Raw genomic sequence first — 19,284 nt, 5'->3', positions numbered from 1 at the left:
AAAAGAAACTGGACCAGTGTCTTACATCAGACACAAAAATCAACCGAAAATGCATTAAAGTCTTGAATGTAAGATCTGAAATCATAAATCTACTAGGTGAATATGAAAAGGGTAAGCTCCTAGATATTGGTCTTGGCAATGATTTTTTTGGATTTGACACCAAAAGCAAAGGCAACAAAAGCAAAAATAAACAAGTGGGAGTACATCCTTCTGCACAGCAAAGGAAGCCATCAACAAAACGAAAAGGCAACCTAGGGAATGGGAGAAAATATTTGCAAACCACATATCTGGTAAGGGGTTAATACCCAAAATACATAAGGAACGCATACAACTCAACAGCAAAAAACCCAAATGTTCCCATTTAAAAATAGGCAGAGAAATTGAACAGACATTTTTCCAAAAAAGACATACAAATGGCCAAAAAGTACAGGAAAAGATGCTCAACATCAATAATCACCAGGGAAATGGCAAACAAAACGATAATGAGAAATCATCTCACACGTTAGGATGGCTATTATAAAAAAGACAAGAGAGAACAAGTGCTGGTGAGGATTGGAGAAAAGGAACCCTTCTGCACTGTTGATGGGAATGTAAACTGGTACAGCCACTGTGAAAAACAACATGGAGTTTCCTTACAAAATTAAAAACAGAACTACCGTATGACCTAGCAATCCCACTTCTGGGTATTTATCCAAAGGAAACAAAATAATTATCTCAGAGAGATATGTATGTACTCCCATGTTCACTGCAGCGCTGTTTACAAAAGCCAAGACAGGGAAAAAAGCAAAGTGTTGGTCAATGAATGAAAGGATAAGGAAAAAAAAAAAAATATATATATATATATATACACACACACACACACACAATGAAAGTTTATTCAGCCTTAAAAAAGGAGAACCGGTTATTTGTGACAACATGGATGAACCCAGATGGCATTATGCTAAGTGAAATAAGCCAGACAGAGAAAGACGACTACTGTGTGGTATACTTACATGTGGAATCTAAAACGGGGAAAAAAAAAGTCATATTCACAAAAACAGAGGGTAGAAAAGTGATTCCCAGGAGGTGGGGTGTGGAGAAAACAGGAAGAGGTTGGTAAAAGGGTACAAACTTTCAGGTGTAAGATGAAAGGACGAATAAGGTCTGAGGACCTACTGTATTACATGGTGACCACAATTAACGACACTGTATTGTGTAATTGAAAGTTACTAAGAGAGTAAAACTTAAACATTTTGACACACATATATAAAAGGTAAATGTACGTGAGGAGATGGATGTGTTCACTTACTCAGTGGGGAGAATTCTTTCATGATGCATCTGTATATCACATCATCACATCGTACACTTTAAGTATCTTAGAATTTTTTGGTCAATTATGCCTCAATAAAGCTGAAAAAAAAATCCTGCAGTAGCTAAAACAGTACAACTTGACATTACTGCATGAAACAGAGCCAGAGGTCAAAAGCAGCAATGGCCTACATGTATGTGTGCTTTATTTTTCAAAAACATTTTTTGTCTATCTTCTTTTACTCCCACAGTATCCCTTAAGAAGTGGAGCCCCCAAACCCTCATTCTGCAGAGGCAGGAAGACAGCAGATCACCTGTTGAAGGTGGTTCTCCATCCGACCCCCTCCCACCCCCCCAGAAGGCTGGCTGACCTCCCCAGGCTGCATCACCAGGGCTCCTTCACCCTGCAGCTTCCACTTGGCTTTGGCCAGAGGAGGGGATCAGCGGTTAGAGGAGGGGAAAGAGAGAGGCCAGTGTGCTTATTCCCCACCTGCCCGTCTTGCTGGACTGCTGCTCTGGCAGTGGCTGCATTCTGCCACGGCCACAGCAGCCCTGGAGAGCGGCCCCTCCTCCACGATTCCAACCACTCACCTCCCCCGAGCTCTGGTACCACAGTCCCTTCCTGCCCCATCACACCAGGGTGGGGATGGCCCTCTACCAAGGCTCTTCTCTGGGTGCTTCATCATCCCTTTTTGGTTCCCCGAATCCTACCAACTCTTCTCTAAAGAATCCCCTCAAAAATTCCTTTCATTTTTGTGATTTTTCCTGTTGCGATCCCAAATGATAAATCTGTCTGCCAAAATCTCACAGTAAATTAACGATACAGCCAGGACTAAGCTTCCTTAGCTTAGCTTAGCTTAGCTTAGTTTATGCCTCTCTTTCCATCTCAGTCTCTCCCACAGGCAAACTGGAATATGAACCTCTCCAAGCAAGACGGCAATAATTTAGTGATTTCCATTACCTCACTGGCTCTCAACCAACATTTCTGATTGACATGATGGGGAGAAGGGGGAGAATGCCAGGAATCCTGCTAAACATCCTATAGTGTACAGGACAGGCCCCCACAACAAAGAGTTCTTCAGCCCCAAATATCAATAGTGTCAAGGCTGAGAAACTCTGGATTACTCATCATGAAGAATGAACCACAGCTGTGACCTTCCTCCCTTTTTTCTCCTCTCTGAAATGCTCTCTCAGATACCTGTAATCATTGCCCCAAAGCCAGGCCACTGGCAGAAGCATGGGGAAGATTTAGGGAGAGGGGGACCTTCTCAGATGGGGTCAGGTGCTGGCCTGAGAGGTCCAAGGGTAAAGGTAACAGCAACCCTCCCCCTCAAGACTGGATTTCCCTTGCACGGAGGGCACTGGATACTTCGGGGCCTATCAGGGAAAATAAAATGGCAACATGGGACAAAAGTCTGGAAATAAACACATCAAAATATTAACAGTAATTACATCTTTGAGTGGTGGAATTTTTAGTGATTTAGTTTCTTTTTGCTTATCTATATATTTTAAATTTTGCTATAAAGGTTAGTTAACATTTGTATAAATATTCAAAACTCTTTAAAAAGTTATAAATTATGCCATATTTACCGACTCCATCTCTCCCAGCCCCAATTCCTCAACTGAATAGCCTTCCCACGGCACTATGTCAGGGTGCTCTAATAATGAAACCCACAGAAAACTGTCCTTATAGCTGATTATCAGGAAAGGCTCCGCTTCCTCCAAGGCCGTTAATATCTGACGGATGAATGAATGAAGTCGCTAGTATACTTTACTTTCAAATAAGAACGATGTAACTGACCAAGTTGACCTTCCTAGAGACAAATTTGAGACTCAACTACAAAAACAATTGATCTGCACTGTCCTATAAGGTAGTCATTAGACACACGTGGTTATTTAACGTAAGTTAATTAAATACAGAATATTTCCATTATCACCGAAAGTTCTTTTTCCTCTTGGGATTTTTCTCTGTTCTTAACGTTGTCTCTGCTCCCAATATCTGGTTATATTTTTTTATATCCATTTGTTACTGTTGTATGTGATTTTGCTGTAAACTATCTTAATTCCTTTGTGAAACAATCAGGGTATCTGTACCTTGAAATATCCGTGTATATATGACTCTGTTGCTGGGAGCTCAGCGTTAGTTTTCTTTTTTTTTTTGGAATGCACTTAACTCATGTAACCCAATATGTAATATTTTTAGTTTCCAAGGAGGAAAGTGCGGCCGGGAGAGGCGAAGGGACGTGCGCCCGACGCGCCCCGGGGCGCAGCGGCCCAGCCCCGCACGCCCGGCTGCCCGGGCCTAGCTGTCTCCCCGCGCCGGAGATGCCGCGACAGGACCATCGCGCAGCCCCGGCCGCCCGGACGACGCCTGCACCTACGCAGCATCAGCCGACTTCTGTCGACAAAAAAAACCGAAACCAGAAGCATTTTTTAAATGAAATACAGATTTAACTTTTTAAATAGTCTGTCTTGGTTTATCTGAGAAGCTCCTCCCGGGGCAGCACGGCGCGATCCCCGACCGCCGCCTCCCCGCCGGGCCCACGCGGGGCGAGGCGGGCGGAGAGGCTGCGCGGGTGCTCGGCGCCGCGGGCCTGGGCCCCAGGGCGGCCGCCCGCCTCCCGCTGGCATCGGCTTTCCAGCGCCCGCCCCGGAGTTTTATAGCAGCAGCCCGCGACCCCACGCCCCTGCGCGCACCTTACCTGCTGCTGGGCACAAAGCTCGAGCTCGGGGCGCAGCCTCTGGGCTCCCCGCGGCCCGCCCTGCGAACGGGGGCGGGAGCCCGGCGCGGATTGGCCGCCCGGCCGGAGGATGCGGGGACGCGCGGGGGAGGCGGGGGCGGGAGGAGAGCGCTGCCGGGCTGTGAGAACCCGGGGCCGGGTCTCATGCCCCTTCCTGGGAGGGCCCAGAGCTAGCGCTGTGCCCGGGTACGGGACCGCGGAACTGGCTGTGAGCGTGCCCGGGCTCTTGGCTGCAGCCCTGCTCCTGCCCTGTTCCCTGCGCTCCGCTTGGCAGCGCGAGTGGGCAGTGGGCGCCTGCCGACGGGAGGGGTCCCTGGGCCAGTGGAGGCGGCCTGGCTGTGCCGGTGTGTTCTGCCCACACGTGGTGGGGGGCATCGCAGCCATCTCCTACGCCCTACTCCCACCACGTGGAACCTGCTAGGTCCTTTTTGAATCAGAGTGAGTAGACAGCCAAGCTTTTTTTTTTTCTTTTTGGCAGTAAAATACACATAACATAAAATTTACCGTCTTAACCATGTTTAAGTGTACAGTTCAGTGGTATCAAATACATTCACGTTGTTGTGCAACCATTGCCACCATCCATCCTCCTAACTCTTGCCATCTTGTAAAACAAACCCTATACCCATTAAACAATAATTTCCCATTATCTCTTGCCCCCAGCCGCTGGCAACCACCATTATTCTTTCTGTCTCTATGATTTGACTACTCTTAAGTACCTCATAAAAGTGGAATCTTACAATATTTGTCTTTTTTGTAACTGGCTTATTTCATTTAGCATAATGTCCTCGAGGTTCATCCATGTAACGTATTACAGAATTTCCTTCTTTTTAAAGACGGAACAATATTCCATTGTACATATATACCGCATTTTGCTTACCCATTCATGCGTTGCTGGACACTTGAGTGGCTTCCATGGTTTAGCTATTGTGAATAACGCTACTACAAACACGGGTGTACAAATACCTCTTTGAGACTCTGCTTTCGATTCTTTTGGGTATGTACCCAGAAGTGGAATTGCTGGATAATTTGGTGGTTATATTTTTAATTATTTGAGGAGCCACTACGCTATTTTCCGTAGTGATTATACCACTTTACATTCCCACAAGGGTTCCAGTTTCGCCACATCCTTGCTAACACTTTTCTGTTTTCTTGATAATAGCCATCCCAATGAGTGTGAGGTGGTATCTCACTGTAGTTTTGATTTGCATTTGCCTAATAATTGGTGCTTGTTGGCCATTCGTATCTCTTCTTTGGAGAAATATCTATTCAAGCCCTTTGTCTATTTTTTAATCAGGCTGTTTGGTGTTTTGTTATTGAGTTTTAGGAGTTCTCTATAGATTCTGGATATCAATATTTTATCAGATATATGATTTACAAATATTTTCTCCTATGCCACGGGTTGCCTTTTTATTCTCTTGATAGTGTCTTTGATGCACAAATTTTAAAATTTTCACGAAGTCCAATTTGTCTATTTTTACTTTTGTTACCTATGCCTGTGGTGTCATCTCCAAAAAATTATTGCCAAATCCAATGTCATGAAGGTTTTTTCCTATGTTTTCTTCTAGGAGTTTTATTGTTCTAGGTCTTACCTTTAGGTCCTTGATCCATTTTGAGTTAATTTTTGTCTATGGTGTTAGGTAAGGATCCAACTTCACTCTTTTGCACGTGGAGATCCAGTTTTCCCAGCACCATCTGTTGAATAGACTCTCTTTCCCCATTGAATGGTCTTGGCACCCTTGTCAAAAATCATTTGACCATATATGCAAGGATTTATTTCTGGGCTCTCTATTCTATTCCACTGGTTGTTATGTCTGTCTTTATGCCAGTACCATCCTGTTTTGATTACTTTAACTTTTTGATAAGTCTTGAGAAAGTGTGAGTCCTCCATTTTTGTTCTTTTTCAAGATTGTTTTGGCATTTTGGGGTCGCTTGAGATTCCATATAAATTTTAGAATATATATTTTTTTAATTTCTGGGGAAGAAAAACACCATTGGGATTTTTGTAGGGTTTGCATTGAATCTGTAGATTACTTTGGGAGGTATTGAAATTTTAACAATATTCAGTCCTCCAGTCCATGAACATGAGATGTGTTTTCATTTATTTATGTCTTTAATTTCTTTCAGCAATATTTTTTAGTTTGGTTATACAAGTCTTTCACCTCCTTGGTTAAGTTAATTCCTAAGTATTTTATTCTTCTTGATGCTGTTATGAGTGGAATTGTTTTTGTAATTTCCTTTTCGGGTTGTTCATTGTTGGTGTATGGAAATGCGACTGATTTTTGTGTGTTGACTTTGTATCCTGCTACTTTGCTGAATTCATTTATTGGTTCTAATAGTTTCTGTGGAATCTCTAGGGTTTTCTACATATTAGATCACATCACCTGTGATCCGAACTGACGAACCCCGGGCTGCTGAAGCGGAACATGCGCACTTTACCTCTGTGCCACTGGGCCGCCCCGCCTTCTTCTTAACATTAAAGGAAAAGCCTTCGGTTTTTCACCATTGTGTATGATGTTCACTGTGAGTTTTTCATATATGGCTTTTATTATGATGAGGTAGTTTCCTTCTATTCCTACTTTGTTGAGTGTTTTTATCATGAAAGAGTGCTGAACTTTGCCAAGTGCTTTTCCTGCATCACTTGAGGTGATCATGTATTTTTTTGTCCTTCATTCTGTTGATGTGGCACATTACATTGATCAGTTTTCATATGTTGATTCATCCCACTTGGTCATGGTGTATAATCCTTTTAATATGCTGCTGAATTCTGTTTCCCAGTATTTTGGTGAGTGTTTTTGCATCAATCTTCATAAGGAATATTGATCTGTAGTTTTTTTATAATGTCTTTGTCTGACTTTGGTATCAAGGTAATACTGGCCTCATAGAAAGACTTAGGAAGTGTTCCCTCCTCTTTAATTATTTTGGAAAATTTGAGAAGGATTGGTATTAGTTCTTCTTTAAATGTTTGGTAGAATTCGCCAGCGCAGCTATCCAGTCCAGGGTTTTTCTTTGTGGGGAGATTTTTGATTACTGATTCAATCTCCTTACTAGTTATAGGTCTATTCAGATTTTCTATATTTTCATGATTTAGTCTTGGTAGGTTTTGTGTTTCTAGGAATTTGTCCATTTCATCTAGGTTATCTGATTTCTTGGCAAACAGTTTTTCACAGTACTTTCTGTTAATCCTTTTAGAAATAAAATCAGTAGTAACATCCCTACTATCATTTCTGATTTTAGTAATTTGTCTTCTCTCTTTTTTTCATTGTCCATTTAGCTAAAGGTTTGTCAGTTTTGCTGATTTTTTCAAAGAACCAACTTTTGGTGTCATTGACTTTTCCTATTGTTTTTCTATTCTCTATTTTGTTTATCTCTGTTCTAATCTTTATTTCATTTCTCTTCTAGCTTTGAGTTTAGTTTGTTCTTTTGTTTCCAGTTCTTAGGTTGTAAAGTTAGGTTGTTGATTTAAGACCTTTCTTGTTTTCTAACGTAAGCATTTATAGCTATAAATTTCCCCCTTAGCACCACTTTTGCTGCATCCCATAAGTTATGAAATGTTGGCTTTTTGCTTTCATTCATCTCTAAGTATTTTCTAATTCCCTTTGTATTTCCTTCTTTGATCCAATGGGTGTTTAAACGTGCATTGCTTAATTTCTACAATTTTGTGAATTTTCCTGTTTTCTTTTCGTTGTTGATTTCTAATTTCATCCCATTGTGGTCAGGGAAGATACTTTGTATGATATATCTATTATTTTAATCTATAATAATAGATTAAATAGATTTAATAATAATCTATAATTGAGACTTAATCTGTGGCCTAACATATAGTCTATCCTAAAAAATGTCCAATTGAGGAGAATGTGTACTCTGCTGTTGCTGAGTAGAGCGTTCTGTGTATGTATATTAGATCTAGTTGGTTTATTGTGTTGTGTAAGTCCGCTGTTTCCTTACTTATATTCTGCCTGGTTGTTCAACCCATTACTGTAAGTGGGATATTGAAGTCTTCAATTATTACAGTAGAACTATTTCTCCCTTCGATTCTGTCAGTTTTTGCTTCATATATTTTAATGGTCTGTCACTTGATGCATAAGTGTTTATAATTATTATATCTTCTTGCTGTGTTGAACCTTTTATTAATATATAATGTCCTTCTTTGTCTCTTATAAACTCTTTTCATTTAAAGTCTATTTTCTTTGATATTGTTATAATCACCACTGCTCTCTTTTGGTTACTGTTTTCATGGAATATCTTTTTCTATCCTTTCAGTTTCAACCTGTTTGTGTCTTTGGATCTCAGATAAGTCTGTTGTAGATAGCATGTAGTTGGATCATGTGTTTTTATCCATTCTGTCAATTTCTGTCTTTTGATTGGAAAGTTTAATCCATTTACATTTAAAGTAATTACTGATAAAGAGGGACTTACTTCCGTCATTGTGCTGTTTGTTTTCTATATGCCTTATAGCTTTCTTTGTCCCTCATTTCTTGCATTACTGTCTTTTTTCTTTAGTTGACTTTTTGTAGTGAAATGTTTAAATTCCTTTCTCATTTCCTTTGTGTATATTCTATAGCTATTTTCTTTGTGGTTACCATGGAGATTACATTTAACATCCTATAATTATAACACTCTAATTTGAATTTACACCAGCTTAACTTCAATAAGATACAAAAACTATGCTCCTTGACAGACCTTTCCTCACCTCTTTCATTTGTCGATGTTACAAAATTCTATCTTTCTACACCATGTGCTCCAAAACACAAACTAATAATCTTTTTAAATTATGTAGAAAATAAGATTTGGAGTTACAAACCAAAAGTTACAGTAATAGCAGCTTTTACACTAATAATAATTTTTTCCTAAAATATGTTAGTCTCTTAAATCATGTAGAAAACAAAAAGTGCAATTACAAACCATTGTTATAACAACTTTTATAATTTCCTATATTTACCTTTATTGAGATTTTTTTTTTTAAAGATTGGCACCTGAGCTAACATGTTGCCAATCTCCTCTTTTTTTTTTAAGACTTTATTTTTTTCCTTTTTCTCCCCAAAGCCCCCTGGTACATAGTTGTATATTCTTAGTTGTGGGTCCTTCTAGTTGTGGCATGTGGGATGCCGCCTCAGCGTGGCTTGATGAGCGGTGCCATGTCCGTGCCCAGGATTCCAACTGATGAAACACTGGGCCGCCTGCAGCGGAGCACACAAAATTAACCACTTGGCCACGGGGCTGGCCCCTATTGAGATTTTTATATGCAGGGTCACTTTCTAATTTTCCTCATATATGCAGTTGTTTTTATGTTCTAGTCTTTAGTCTGGCTCCTAAAAGGGGAAAAAGCAAAAAACAAAAGAGGGGGAAGGGCATTGGCCCTCTAAATCCCCTGGAAGTCACTTGAGTTAAGGAGGAGGGGGTTGCAACAATGAGAGGTGCAATGACAATGGCTGCCCAATTCTTTGTCTGCACCTCTGTGATCATAAGCAGCAATCAGTGATCAGTGCACAGATCCCTGAGGAGAGGCTCCTGCAAGGAACACATGTGCAGCTGCCTGCTGTGAGCTGGGGATGGGGGATGGGAAGTTGCTACTGTCCTAAGAGCTGAAATTGACTGAAATTAATGGCAATTTACCAATCAAGTCTTCTTCCTGGAAGTTGCAAGCTTTCAACAGACTCCAGAATTCCAAAATAGTTACTTCAGACAGATTCTGCCAGTGCAATGGTTGTCCAGGTGGGGAGACAGATTTCTGGTGCTTCCTACTCCACCATCTTTCCAGAATCAGGGCTCTGACCTGTAAGGTTGACTGGCATTTCCCTCAACAGAGTTCTCACCCTTTATCCTATGACCTGACAAGCCTGCTTAACGAAGGGAGATTGTTGGGTGTGGAGAGAGAAAGCAAGTCCTTTTTTTTTTTTTTTTTGCTGAAAAAGATTTTCCCTGAGCTAACACCTGTTGTCAATCTTCCTCTCTCTTTTTTTTTCCCTCCCCAAAGCCCCAGTAATTGGATATTCTAGTTGTAAGTCCTTCTGGTTCTTCTGTGTGAACTACAGCCACAGCATGGTTACCGACAGATGAGTGGTGTGGTTCCACACCTGGGAACTGAACCCAGGCCACCAAAGTGCAGTACGCTGAACTTTGATCACTAGACAATCAGGGCTGGCTCAAAAGCAAGTCTTTTTATCTTGGCTTTAAATTTTAATCCCCAGCCCATACCTGTCTCCTGAATTCCATACTCCTTTATTCAGCTGTCTGCTTAATATCTCCTCTTGGATATCTGCAATACATGTCAGTATTCACAGGTTCACATCTATGCCCCTGATCTTTTCCCCAAAACTTATAATTCTCATACCATTGGCAACTCCATCCTTCCAGTTGTTTATGCCAAAAACCTTGGTGTTATCCTTGACTCATTTTTCTCTCACATCCCACATCCATGAGTCAGGAAATTCTGTTGGCTGGACCTTCCTAGAATTTCTAGAGTCTGATTACTTCTTACCCATACCTCCATCATCTCTCGCCTGAGTCACTGAAGCAGTCTCCTCCCTGGTCTTCCTGCTGTTTATCCCCATGCAGTAGCCAGAGTGACTTCGAAAAAATTGAAAGATCGTGTGCCTGCTCTGCTCAAACCTTCCTATAGTTTCCATTTAATTCAGAGTAAAATTCAAAGCCCTTACAAGGCCCTTCATGATCTGCTCTTCCAATACTCCCGCAACCTCATCTATTACTATTCTCCCCTTGGCTCACTCTGGTCCCGTCACTCTGGCCTTCTTGCTATTCCTCAAACAATGCAGGAAGTCTTCTCCTGTAGGGCCTTTGCACTGGCTGGTCCCTCTCTGGAATGCATGTCTAATTTCCACTCTTCCTGATCTTTGCTCAAATTCCACGTCAATGAGAACTACCCTGACCACTCCATTCAAAATTACCACCTGCCCTGCTCCTGACTTCCTTAGTTTGCTCTATTTCTTTCCATAGCACTTGTCACCTTCTAATACACTCTATTATTTATTTATTTATTATGCTTGTTGTTGATAATCTGTCTCTTCCATCCACCTGCCCCTACCCCTCCCTACTCCTGCCTCTTGGGCCATGAGATCGCCTTTCTTGAAAAAATAACTGCCGCAAAAGGGATGTCATATTTTCACTGGCAAGGCCTCAACCACAATTCAAACCCTTGGGTCTAAATGTGAGATCACTTCAAACAAACCACATGGAGAAGAGGTAATTCCCCGAAATGAAATGCTGGATTCTTTTACTAGGAGAAGAGATGCTGGCTAGGCAAGACCCACAGATGTTCACTTGCTGAATCAGACTAGCATACCCAGAGGAACTTTGGGAAAGCCTGTGAGCGGGGCCACACATGTCCTTGAGTGTAGAGTGTAAGGATGGAGCTGCCAACACTCTAACTTTCTTGTAATGATGTGTTATGAATGTGTTAGTTTATATATCTTAATCCTTGTGAAGACTGATTTTATGCTCAGTTTCCACTCCTTTTTTGTGTAAGATCTTCCCGTTGTACAAAGTAGTAACTCTCTCTAAACCAAAGGACTTTGTGGTAGGTTGAGGGGCAGTCACAGGCTGCCTTAGGCCACAAGTAACAGAAAACCCCCACTCAAACAGCATTAAACAATAAGGAAGTATGCTAGGCTCCAGCTCCATGTCTCTGTCATTCTCTTTGCTCTTTTTTTTTAGATCTCCAAGGATATAAGAAGGCATCACAGTAGAGACAGGATTTGGTGACGAAATCTTTGATGAATTCTTGCTGTGCTGTGAGTTCTTCTCCTCCCCATCGGAGTGAAGCTCCAGCCTATTTCCCTCATGTCATGCCTACAGGCTTCCAGAAGACTAGTTGAGGAACTTGGTAAGAGTCAGTACACTTGGGAGACTCTCTGGGCTGTCATCTGCCTCCCACCTGGGAGAGACAGGCTGCAGACAGCTAGGGTGGCAGAGCCAGCAGCGTGCTGCTGTGCTGGAGGCGGTCAGCACACAATGAAGGAGGAGTCACAGGACGCATTTGTGTTTCCAATGGATCAGGTGATGCATTTGTGTTTCCAATGGATCAGGTGTAGGCCATGCAGGAGAGAGAGTCCCCTTGGGTCCAGTCCATAAAGCTGCCTGGGAGGGCAGAGGAATCCCCTCAGCAAGAAGCTGGAGGTTAATGTCAGATTTGCAGGGGCTGCGGAAGGGGTCACAGTACGTCTGCTCAGGGCAGGAGAATTGCTGGAGAGAGGTCCTCAGTGATGGTCATCTCCAAAGAGTTTATGAAAATCCCAGTCAAAAATTAAGATAATGTATGTACATGTCGAAATGTTATAATAGGAACTGTTCAATTAGGCTCCATTTACTACCCCTTGCCAGATGGAACCCTTTCAGGATCACCCTCTTTCCCAGAATCAGCAAGTTGCCTATAAATTCATTTTGCTCCATTGCAGATAGTTTGCAAGTGAGAGGTATTTTTTTATTTGCATTTTATTCCATCCTAATGTCAAAATCTGTATGATTTTAAAACTCAGAGATGCTGAAGCCTACTTCTGGTCCCTTACTGGAAATGCAGAATCACTGAGCTGATTGGAGCTGTTAAAGATTTGGGAAACCTCTATTTAAACCACTGAGTTTTCTATTTCCCTATGCCTTTCCCAATACAAAGGTTCCTATAGCCTTAGCCTCACCTGTGATAAGTTCATTTTAGAGCCGATCAAAGCATGTTCAGTTACCTCATTTGTATAAAACTGGTATAATAATACCTATGACACACAAATATTGTGAAATTAAATGATATATTGTATGTAAAGTGTCTAGCAGTATTACATAGTTTTCTGTTGAAAGTGGGAGAAAACTCCATCTACCATGGCTTAAAACAAAAAGGGCATGTATTGGCTTGTGACAATAACAAAATTCTAAAGGTAGTATTTTAGCATTGGTTCCAGGAACAGCTGGACTCACATCTGCAAATTAAGTTCCAGAACCTGGTTTCTCTGTCTACCTCTGTCAGCTAGTCCTTGTTGGCTCAGTCCCTGGACAGAATCTCTCTGATGGCCACAAGAGGCATTTTTTCATATCCTCTCAAGTTCAAGACCAGTGGTAAACAGTATCTTGCTTTACTCTCAGAGCCCCATAAAGTCCTTGATTCTAAGTAGATTACACACCCTTCTCCGGGTCCGTCACAAACGCAGAGGATTGCCGTGATTTGATCTGGGAGGACTAGGACCTATGCTCCAGACAAAGCATGTGGACTGAGTAGGAGGAAGCAGTTGTCTTGAGAGATACTGGAACAGTATCAAGAGGAGGAGGAGTGGATCGGGGGTAGGTAGAAACACTAAATGTTCATGCACCAGCTCTGAGGACAACGCCTGCTAAGCAATCAGTATTAGCTACCTCCTTTCAGTGTCTTGTACCTCCAACCCCTAACTCGGACTTCCTTTTGGCTCTAGTGAGAGTGCTGACTTCATTAGGGCAGATGCTCCTGGCATCCGCCAGCTCTACTCTTCCCTCTACTTTTAAATTCTTGGCTATGAACCCAACCAATCTGCCAGACCCGTGTGTGGCAAATCTCTGCTGGCCCAGTTCTTCTGCTCTCCAACTACCTGGCAATATGCTTAGTCATTAAGATCGTCATCAGTTTGTCACTCCCAGCCAGTTCACTCCTCCTTCAAGTTTCAAGGTTGCCCCCTCAATTCTGGGACCTCAGGACGTGGTAAAGTATTAACCTCTTCGTGATTTTCATGACTTTGTACATTTAGGCTTGTCCTTACTCGTTGTCTTTCCAAATTCAAATCTTAATTGTGATTTAAGCCATGTATGGAAATGTATCCATCTCCTATCACTTGCATTGGAAAACTGGACTTTACTACTTTTTTTCTTTTTTCTTTTATTTTTGGTGAGGAAGATTGGCCCTGAGCTAACATCTGTGCCAGTCTTCCTCTATTTTGTATGTGGGACGCCGCCACAGCATGGCCTGATGAGCAGCGTGTAAGTCTGTGCCTGGGATCCAAACCTGCAAACCCTGGGCTGTGGAAGCAGAATGTGTGAACTTAACCACTATAGTGGGCTGGCCCCTGCATCTCATTTTCTTGTTGTGAAAAAACTGGTTCCCCACAACACCAACGTACTTACTTATTTGATTTTATTCTAAAACACACACATAGACATTAAATATTATATATATAAATTATTGTAATAGCTTCAAAATAGCAATATTAGTACAAATACAAAGCTACTGAATCCAGTGTAGGACTTCTTTGCAGGTAATTTTTGTCTTCAGATGTACAGTCAAAATATAGTGCTTTAAAGTCATGATAATTTTTCTCAAAGTGGTTATACCACTAATTTTGTACAGTTAGGTTCATTTGTTGAATTTTTGCTTTGAATGAGTTTTCTTTTTAAAATTTAATTTTGATTTTTCATTATGTATAATATATACTTGTTTCCAAAATAAAAACTATAAAATCTGGTATACTACAACTAGAAGGACCCACAACTGAAAAAAATATATATACAACTATATACTGGGGGAATTTGGGGAGAAAAAGCAGAAAGAAAAAAAAAGAAGAAAATTGGCAACAGTTGTTAGCTCAGGTGCCAATCTTTACAATAAACAAATAAATAAATAAACAAATAAAATCTGGTGTATTCAGATGCCTAGCTTTCATCCTTGTTTCCTTTCCTCTGTTCCTTCCCGACTTGCTTTAAAATGATTAGATTTTATCTATCTTTTCCCAAAATACATATTCATCTCTCTCTCCCCCTCCCCCATTTCCTATACAAAATTGACACTACATCCTGGAGATCACCCCATGGCCCAATGAAGAGATCTTCATTATTTCTTTTTACAGCTGCACAGAACTCCATTGAATAGATGTATCATAATTTATTTGACTAGTCTCCAGTTAATAAGATATTTGAGTAAGACCCAGTCTTCCACTAATACAAATAGTGCTAAAATAAGTAGCTTTGTGCATATTTCATTTCATATTTTTAAATTTTTTAATGGCAGTGTCATCTTCTGTCAAGGATATGCTAGGTCAACAATTATTTTTTTACTGTTGGATATTTTGACAATTTTCTAGTTCTTATTATAAAGAATGCGACAGTCAACATCTCTATGCATAATTTTATCTCACTCTCTCTGATTATTTCTCTTTTAATCTATAGATTATATAAACCATTTTATTATCATGATGAACATCGAAAATATTATGCTAAGTGAAAGAAGCCAGTCACAAAGATCACATGTTGTATGATTCTGGTATGAAATGGCTGGAATAGACACATCTACAGAGACAGAAAGTAGATTATTGGTTGCCTAGGGCTGGGAGAGTGGCTGGGGATATTGGGAAGTCACAGCCGAGGAGTGTGGGGTTTCTTTTCGGGGTGATGAAAATGTTGTAAAATTGATTGTGGTCATGGTTGAACAATTCTGTGGATATACTAAAAGCCATTGAATTGTACATCTAAGTGGGTGAATTATAGTTAATTACATTTCAATAAAGCTGTTAAAAATAGGATTTTATTAATTATGCCTGCTGCTTTTCTATTCTCTACCTCATTCATTTCTGCTTTTATCTTCATTATTTCCTTCTTTTGCTTTCTTTTGGTTTGCTTTATTGTTTTCTTTTTTTAAGGAAGATTAGCCCTAAGCTAACATCTACTGCCAATCCTCCTCTTTTTGCTGAGGAAGATTGGCTCTGGGCTAACATCTGCGCCCATCTTCCTCTATTTTATACATGGGACACATACCACAGCATGGCTTGATAAGTGGTGCATAGGTCTGGGCCTGAGATCCCAACCGGCAAACCCCAGGGTGCCAAAGTGGAGTGCGTGAACTTAACCTCTGTGCCACTGGGCCGGCCCCCGCTTTATTGTTTTTTTTCTTATTTTTTATCTGGGAATTTAATTCATTTATTTTAATTTTGATTAATAATAGTGTTTAGTGCAATGAATTTTCTTCTGATCCCTGCTTTACATGCATCCGTAGATTTCAGTATGCAGTGATTTCATTGCCATTTAAAAAAAATTCTATAAATTCAGTTTGTATTTCCTTTCAAAAGTGTTTCATAGGAAGTTTAAAATATGAATCTAAAGTGCCCGGTTAGGCAGCACATATACTAAAATATGAATCTAGAATTGTAGGTTGACGGTTTCTTCCCTTTCACCACATTAGAGATGTTTCATTTTCTTCTGGCCTCCATTGTTTATGAAGAGAAACCTGCCCTCCTTCTTACACTTGTGTCCTTTTCTTCATCTCTCCGCTTTTAAGATTTTTTCTCTTTGGGTTTTTAGCCCTTCTATTATAACGTGCCTAAGTGTGGTTTTCGGAAGGTTCTGGGGGATTGCTGAGCTTCCTGTATCTGTACGTTACTGCTTTTGCTATTGTTTTTAATCAGATTCGGAAGGTTTTGGCTAATATTTCATTTTTTGGCTAATTTTGGAATATGAGATGTTTCTATCTATTTGTGGGCATGTCTTTTTAGTGTGCCTTCATTGTCTAGAGGGACGTTATTCTGCTCCTTACTCTCTTCTTCTCATAGTAACTTTGGGTGAGATTCAATTGTGCAATATATTTGCTTGCTCATGTTTCAGTGAGGCATTTCCCTACTAGTGGAGGAGATAAGGTACGCACTGTCCTCACTCCTCAGTTCTAGAGCTCCCTCTCCTGGTGTTTTCATAAAGTACTCCTCCTCCCGCTGTGATCGTACCTTGTTTCCTCACTGTTCCTGACCTGCTCAATTGGCTCTGCTCAATTCTCCTTCCAGCAGTTTCTCCTTATTGTGGGCTTTGTCCTCTAAGAAACCTTTGGTCCCCTAGAACTGAGAGTTCACAGGCTCAGACCACTCCAGCCCTCCTGCTCTTACTTGCGACTTGGAGTCTGCAAAGCTCCACTCAGTTTTGGCTGTTCTCAGATGGGCCTTGTGAGCATTTCCGAGAATACCTACGGTAATGGGGGCTCTTGAGCTCCCACGGCTATCAGAAGACCCTCTGTCTCTTCTCTGCTCCCTCCTGCACAGCTGCTGACACGAGTGAGCTTTGTTACTGTTGACGTTTGATGCCTACCCACTCAAAATTGAGACTTTGCGGGAATACCCTGTCAACCTACTTTGTTGTTGATGTTGTCTGTAGGTTTTTGACTTTCCTACCCTATTTCCTGTTTGTTTTTATGGGAGGCTTTAGAGAGATTAAAAAAATATGGTACCGCTATCATTTTCCCAGAAGATATAAAGAGAAAAAACATATTATGAAAGTTTTTTAGAGTTGTCTTCATACTTGAAATATGGTTAAGAGAGAGGTTTAGAGCATCAACTTTACTCACTCTTGAATTGAAACCCCAGTTCTGCTGTTTATGATGTGACCTTGTGCAGCTGATTTATCCTTAGTCTGCTTTGTTCTCTGTAGGGATGATGTCCAAAATTCTTAATAACTGATATAGTCCAGGTGCTGACTGAGCACAACAAATGCTATGAACAATCAAAACAGATGGCTTTGAATAACTGGTTCAGCTGGACCACTGTGAATTGGCTGAAGATCAACACTGCTCATCCCTAAAACGGACTTATAAATAAATATGGCTTGAAGTTTTGTGAGGAATAAATGCACTAAATATGTGTAAAAGGTATTTGTCACAGAGCTTATGACATAGTAAGCACTTAATAAACACCATTTATTACTATTTATCAAAAGTTGAGAAGCACCAATATACTCTGTAAACTTTTTCTGGATGCTCTCTTGTCTCTCTTCGTCCTATCGGCTGTTGTCAATGAGCACTGCATTCTCTGAGATCTTGTAACACTGTGTTTAGATCACCAATACAGCATTTTATCACATTTTATGGTGTTTAGTGGTAGAGGATGGAGCGATGTTTTGAAATATCATGACAGCTTCTGTTGCTGGATCATAGGGATGGATGTTTGGTGGGTCTCAGAGATGGAACCTGGTTGTGCCTAAGGTGGTGGTTGTGGGGTTGCAGCCGCAGGGTCTTATGGCATCACCTATTTATCAACTAGTACAGAAGTATTTTGATATCTGGCAACCAATAGGGCTGCACTGGTGTGCTCTTGCTGAATTTAAGCTCTTAGCATAGGTTGCATCTTGCTTGCTTGGATAAGACTCCTTTGTGGCTAGGAACTTAGTCTGACCTGGATATGCAATCAATATTGATTTGTAATAAGGTTAAAAATATGCACACACATAAAAGCAGCAGTTAAAAGGGGCAGCAGTGGTGCAGGGGCAGATAACAATCTTAGAGAAGGAAGGAATACAGTATTTTCAGAAAAAGTTTCCACAATAAGGGGCCAGCCCCATGCCTGAGTGGTTAAGTTCGCGTGCTCCACTTTGGCAGCCCAGGGGTTTGCTGGTTTGGATCCTGGGTGCAGACCTAGCACTGCTCATCAAGCCATGTTGAGGTGGCGTCCCACATAGTACAACCAGAAGTTTCTACAACTAGAATATACAACTATGTACTGGGGGGGCTTTGGGGTGAGAGAGGAGAAGAAGGGGGAAGAGCAGGGGAAATGAGGGGAGGGGGAGCAGGAGGAGTAGAAGAAGAAGAAAAGATTGGCAATAGATGTTAGTTCAGGTGCCAATCTTTACGGAAAAAAAAGAAAAAGAAAAAGTTTCCACAATAAATACCAGAGATGAGGAAGAATACCTGTGCCTTAGCAGTGGAAGAAAGGATCAACAAAGATACACTGAAAGTAAGTTTTTAAAGCAAAGACAAAAACCACTCCCACCTGATGGTCACAGTTGCTTTGTAAAGTGTTTGACAAAATCATCTTCCAGAGTAAGAGGGAAGAAGAATTGGACAATAGAAATTTAAAGACAGTTGGTTTGTAATTAACTTGGTATAAATTGTCTTGGAAAATCTGACTACTAAATGAAAAGATTCATGAGAAATTTTAAAAGTCCAAGCTGAAGATGATACTAAGTTTCTCACAAAATAACACTGGGTATGATTAAAGCTATATATTTAAGGGAAAAGACAGCATGCTTGCCACAAAATTATAGAGATGGAGAAGAGATTAGTGGTCGACAGGGGTTACAGAGAGGGTAGGGGGCAGGAAAGACAGGAATGACCCTGGCTGTGAAAGGGGAGCACCAGGGATCCTCGTGATGCAATTGTCCTGTATCCTGACTGGGGTGGTGGTTACATGAATCTAACCATGTGATGCAATTGGACAGAACTTCATACATGCACACGAACACACACACACAAATGAGTGCATGGAAAACTGGTGAAATCTGCATAAGCTTGGTGGATTATGCCAAGGTAAATTTCCTACTTTGA

The 19,284-nt window shown here is 41.0% G+C and overlaps 2 protein-coding genes across 6 annotated transcripts in view; one reads left to right on the top strand and one right to left on the bottom strand.

Moving 5' to 3' along the window:
* BLVRA (biliverdin reductase A) overlaps positions 1 to 4,412 on the bottom strand; it is a 64,839-nt gene extending 60,427 nt beyond the window's left edge. The window contains exon 1 of one of the 5 annotated variants that reach the window (XM_008527290.2): positions 3,990 to 4,412. In XM_008527290.2, the coding sequence (XP_008525512.2) occupies positions 3,990 to 4,412 (423 nt within the window). Of the gene's footprint in view, positions 1 to 1,288; positions 1,415 to 3,989 lie in introns of those variants that run through there. The other 4 variants (XM_070617198.1, XM_070617197.1, XM_008527289.2 and 1 more) reach the window with 4 other exon arrangements.
* The window catches only part of COA1 (cytochrome c oxidase assembly factor 1), a 112,856-nt gene continuing 97,901 nt past the window's right edge, over positions 4,330 to 19,284 (top strand). Inside the window, exons 1-2 of the mRNA XM_070617204.1 lie at positions 4,330 to 4,466; positions 11,700 to 11,868. The gene's annotated coding sequence lies outside the window, so the exon portion shown is untranslated. The remainder of the gene's footprint in view (positions 4,467 to 11,699; positions 11,869 to 19,284) is intronic.

Source organism: Equus przewalskii, chromosome 4 (assembly GCF_037783145.1).
Source record: "Equus przewalskii isolate Varuska chromosome 4, EquPr2, whole genome shotgun sequence".
Taxonomy (NCBI): domain Eukaryota; kingdom Metazoa; phylum Chordata; class Mammalia; order Perissodactyla; family Equidae; genus Equus; species Equus przewalskii.
This window is presented reverse-complemented; position numbering and strand designations above follow the sequence as displayed.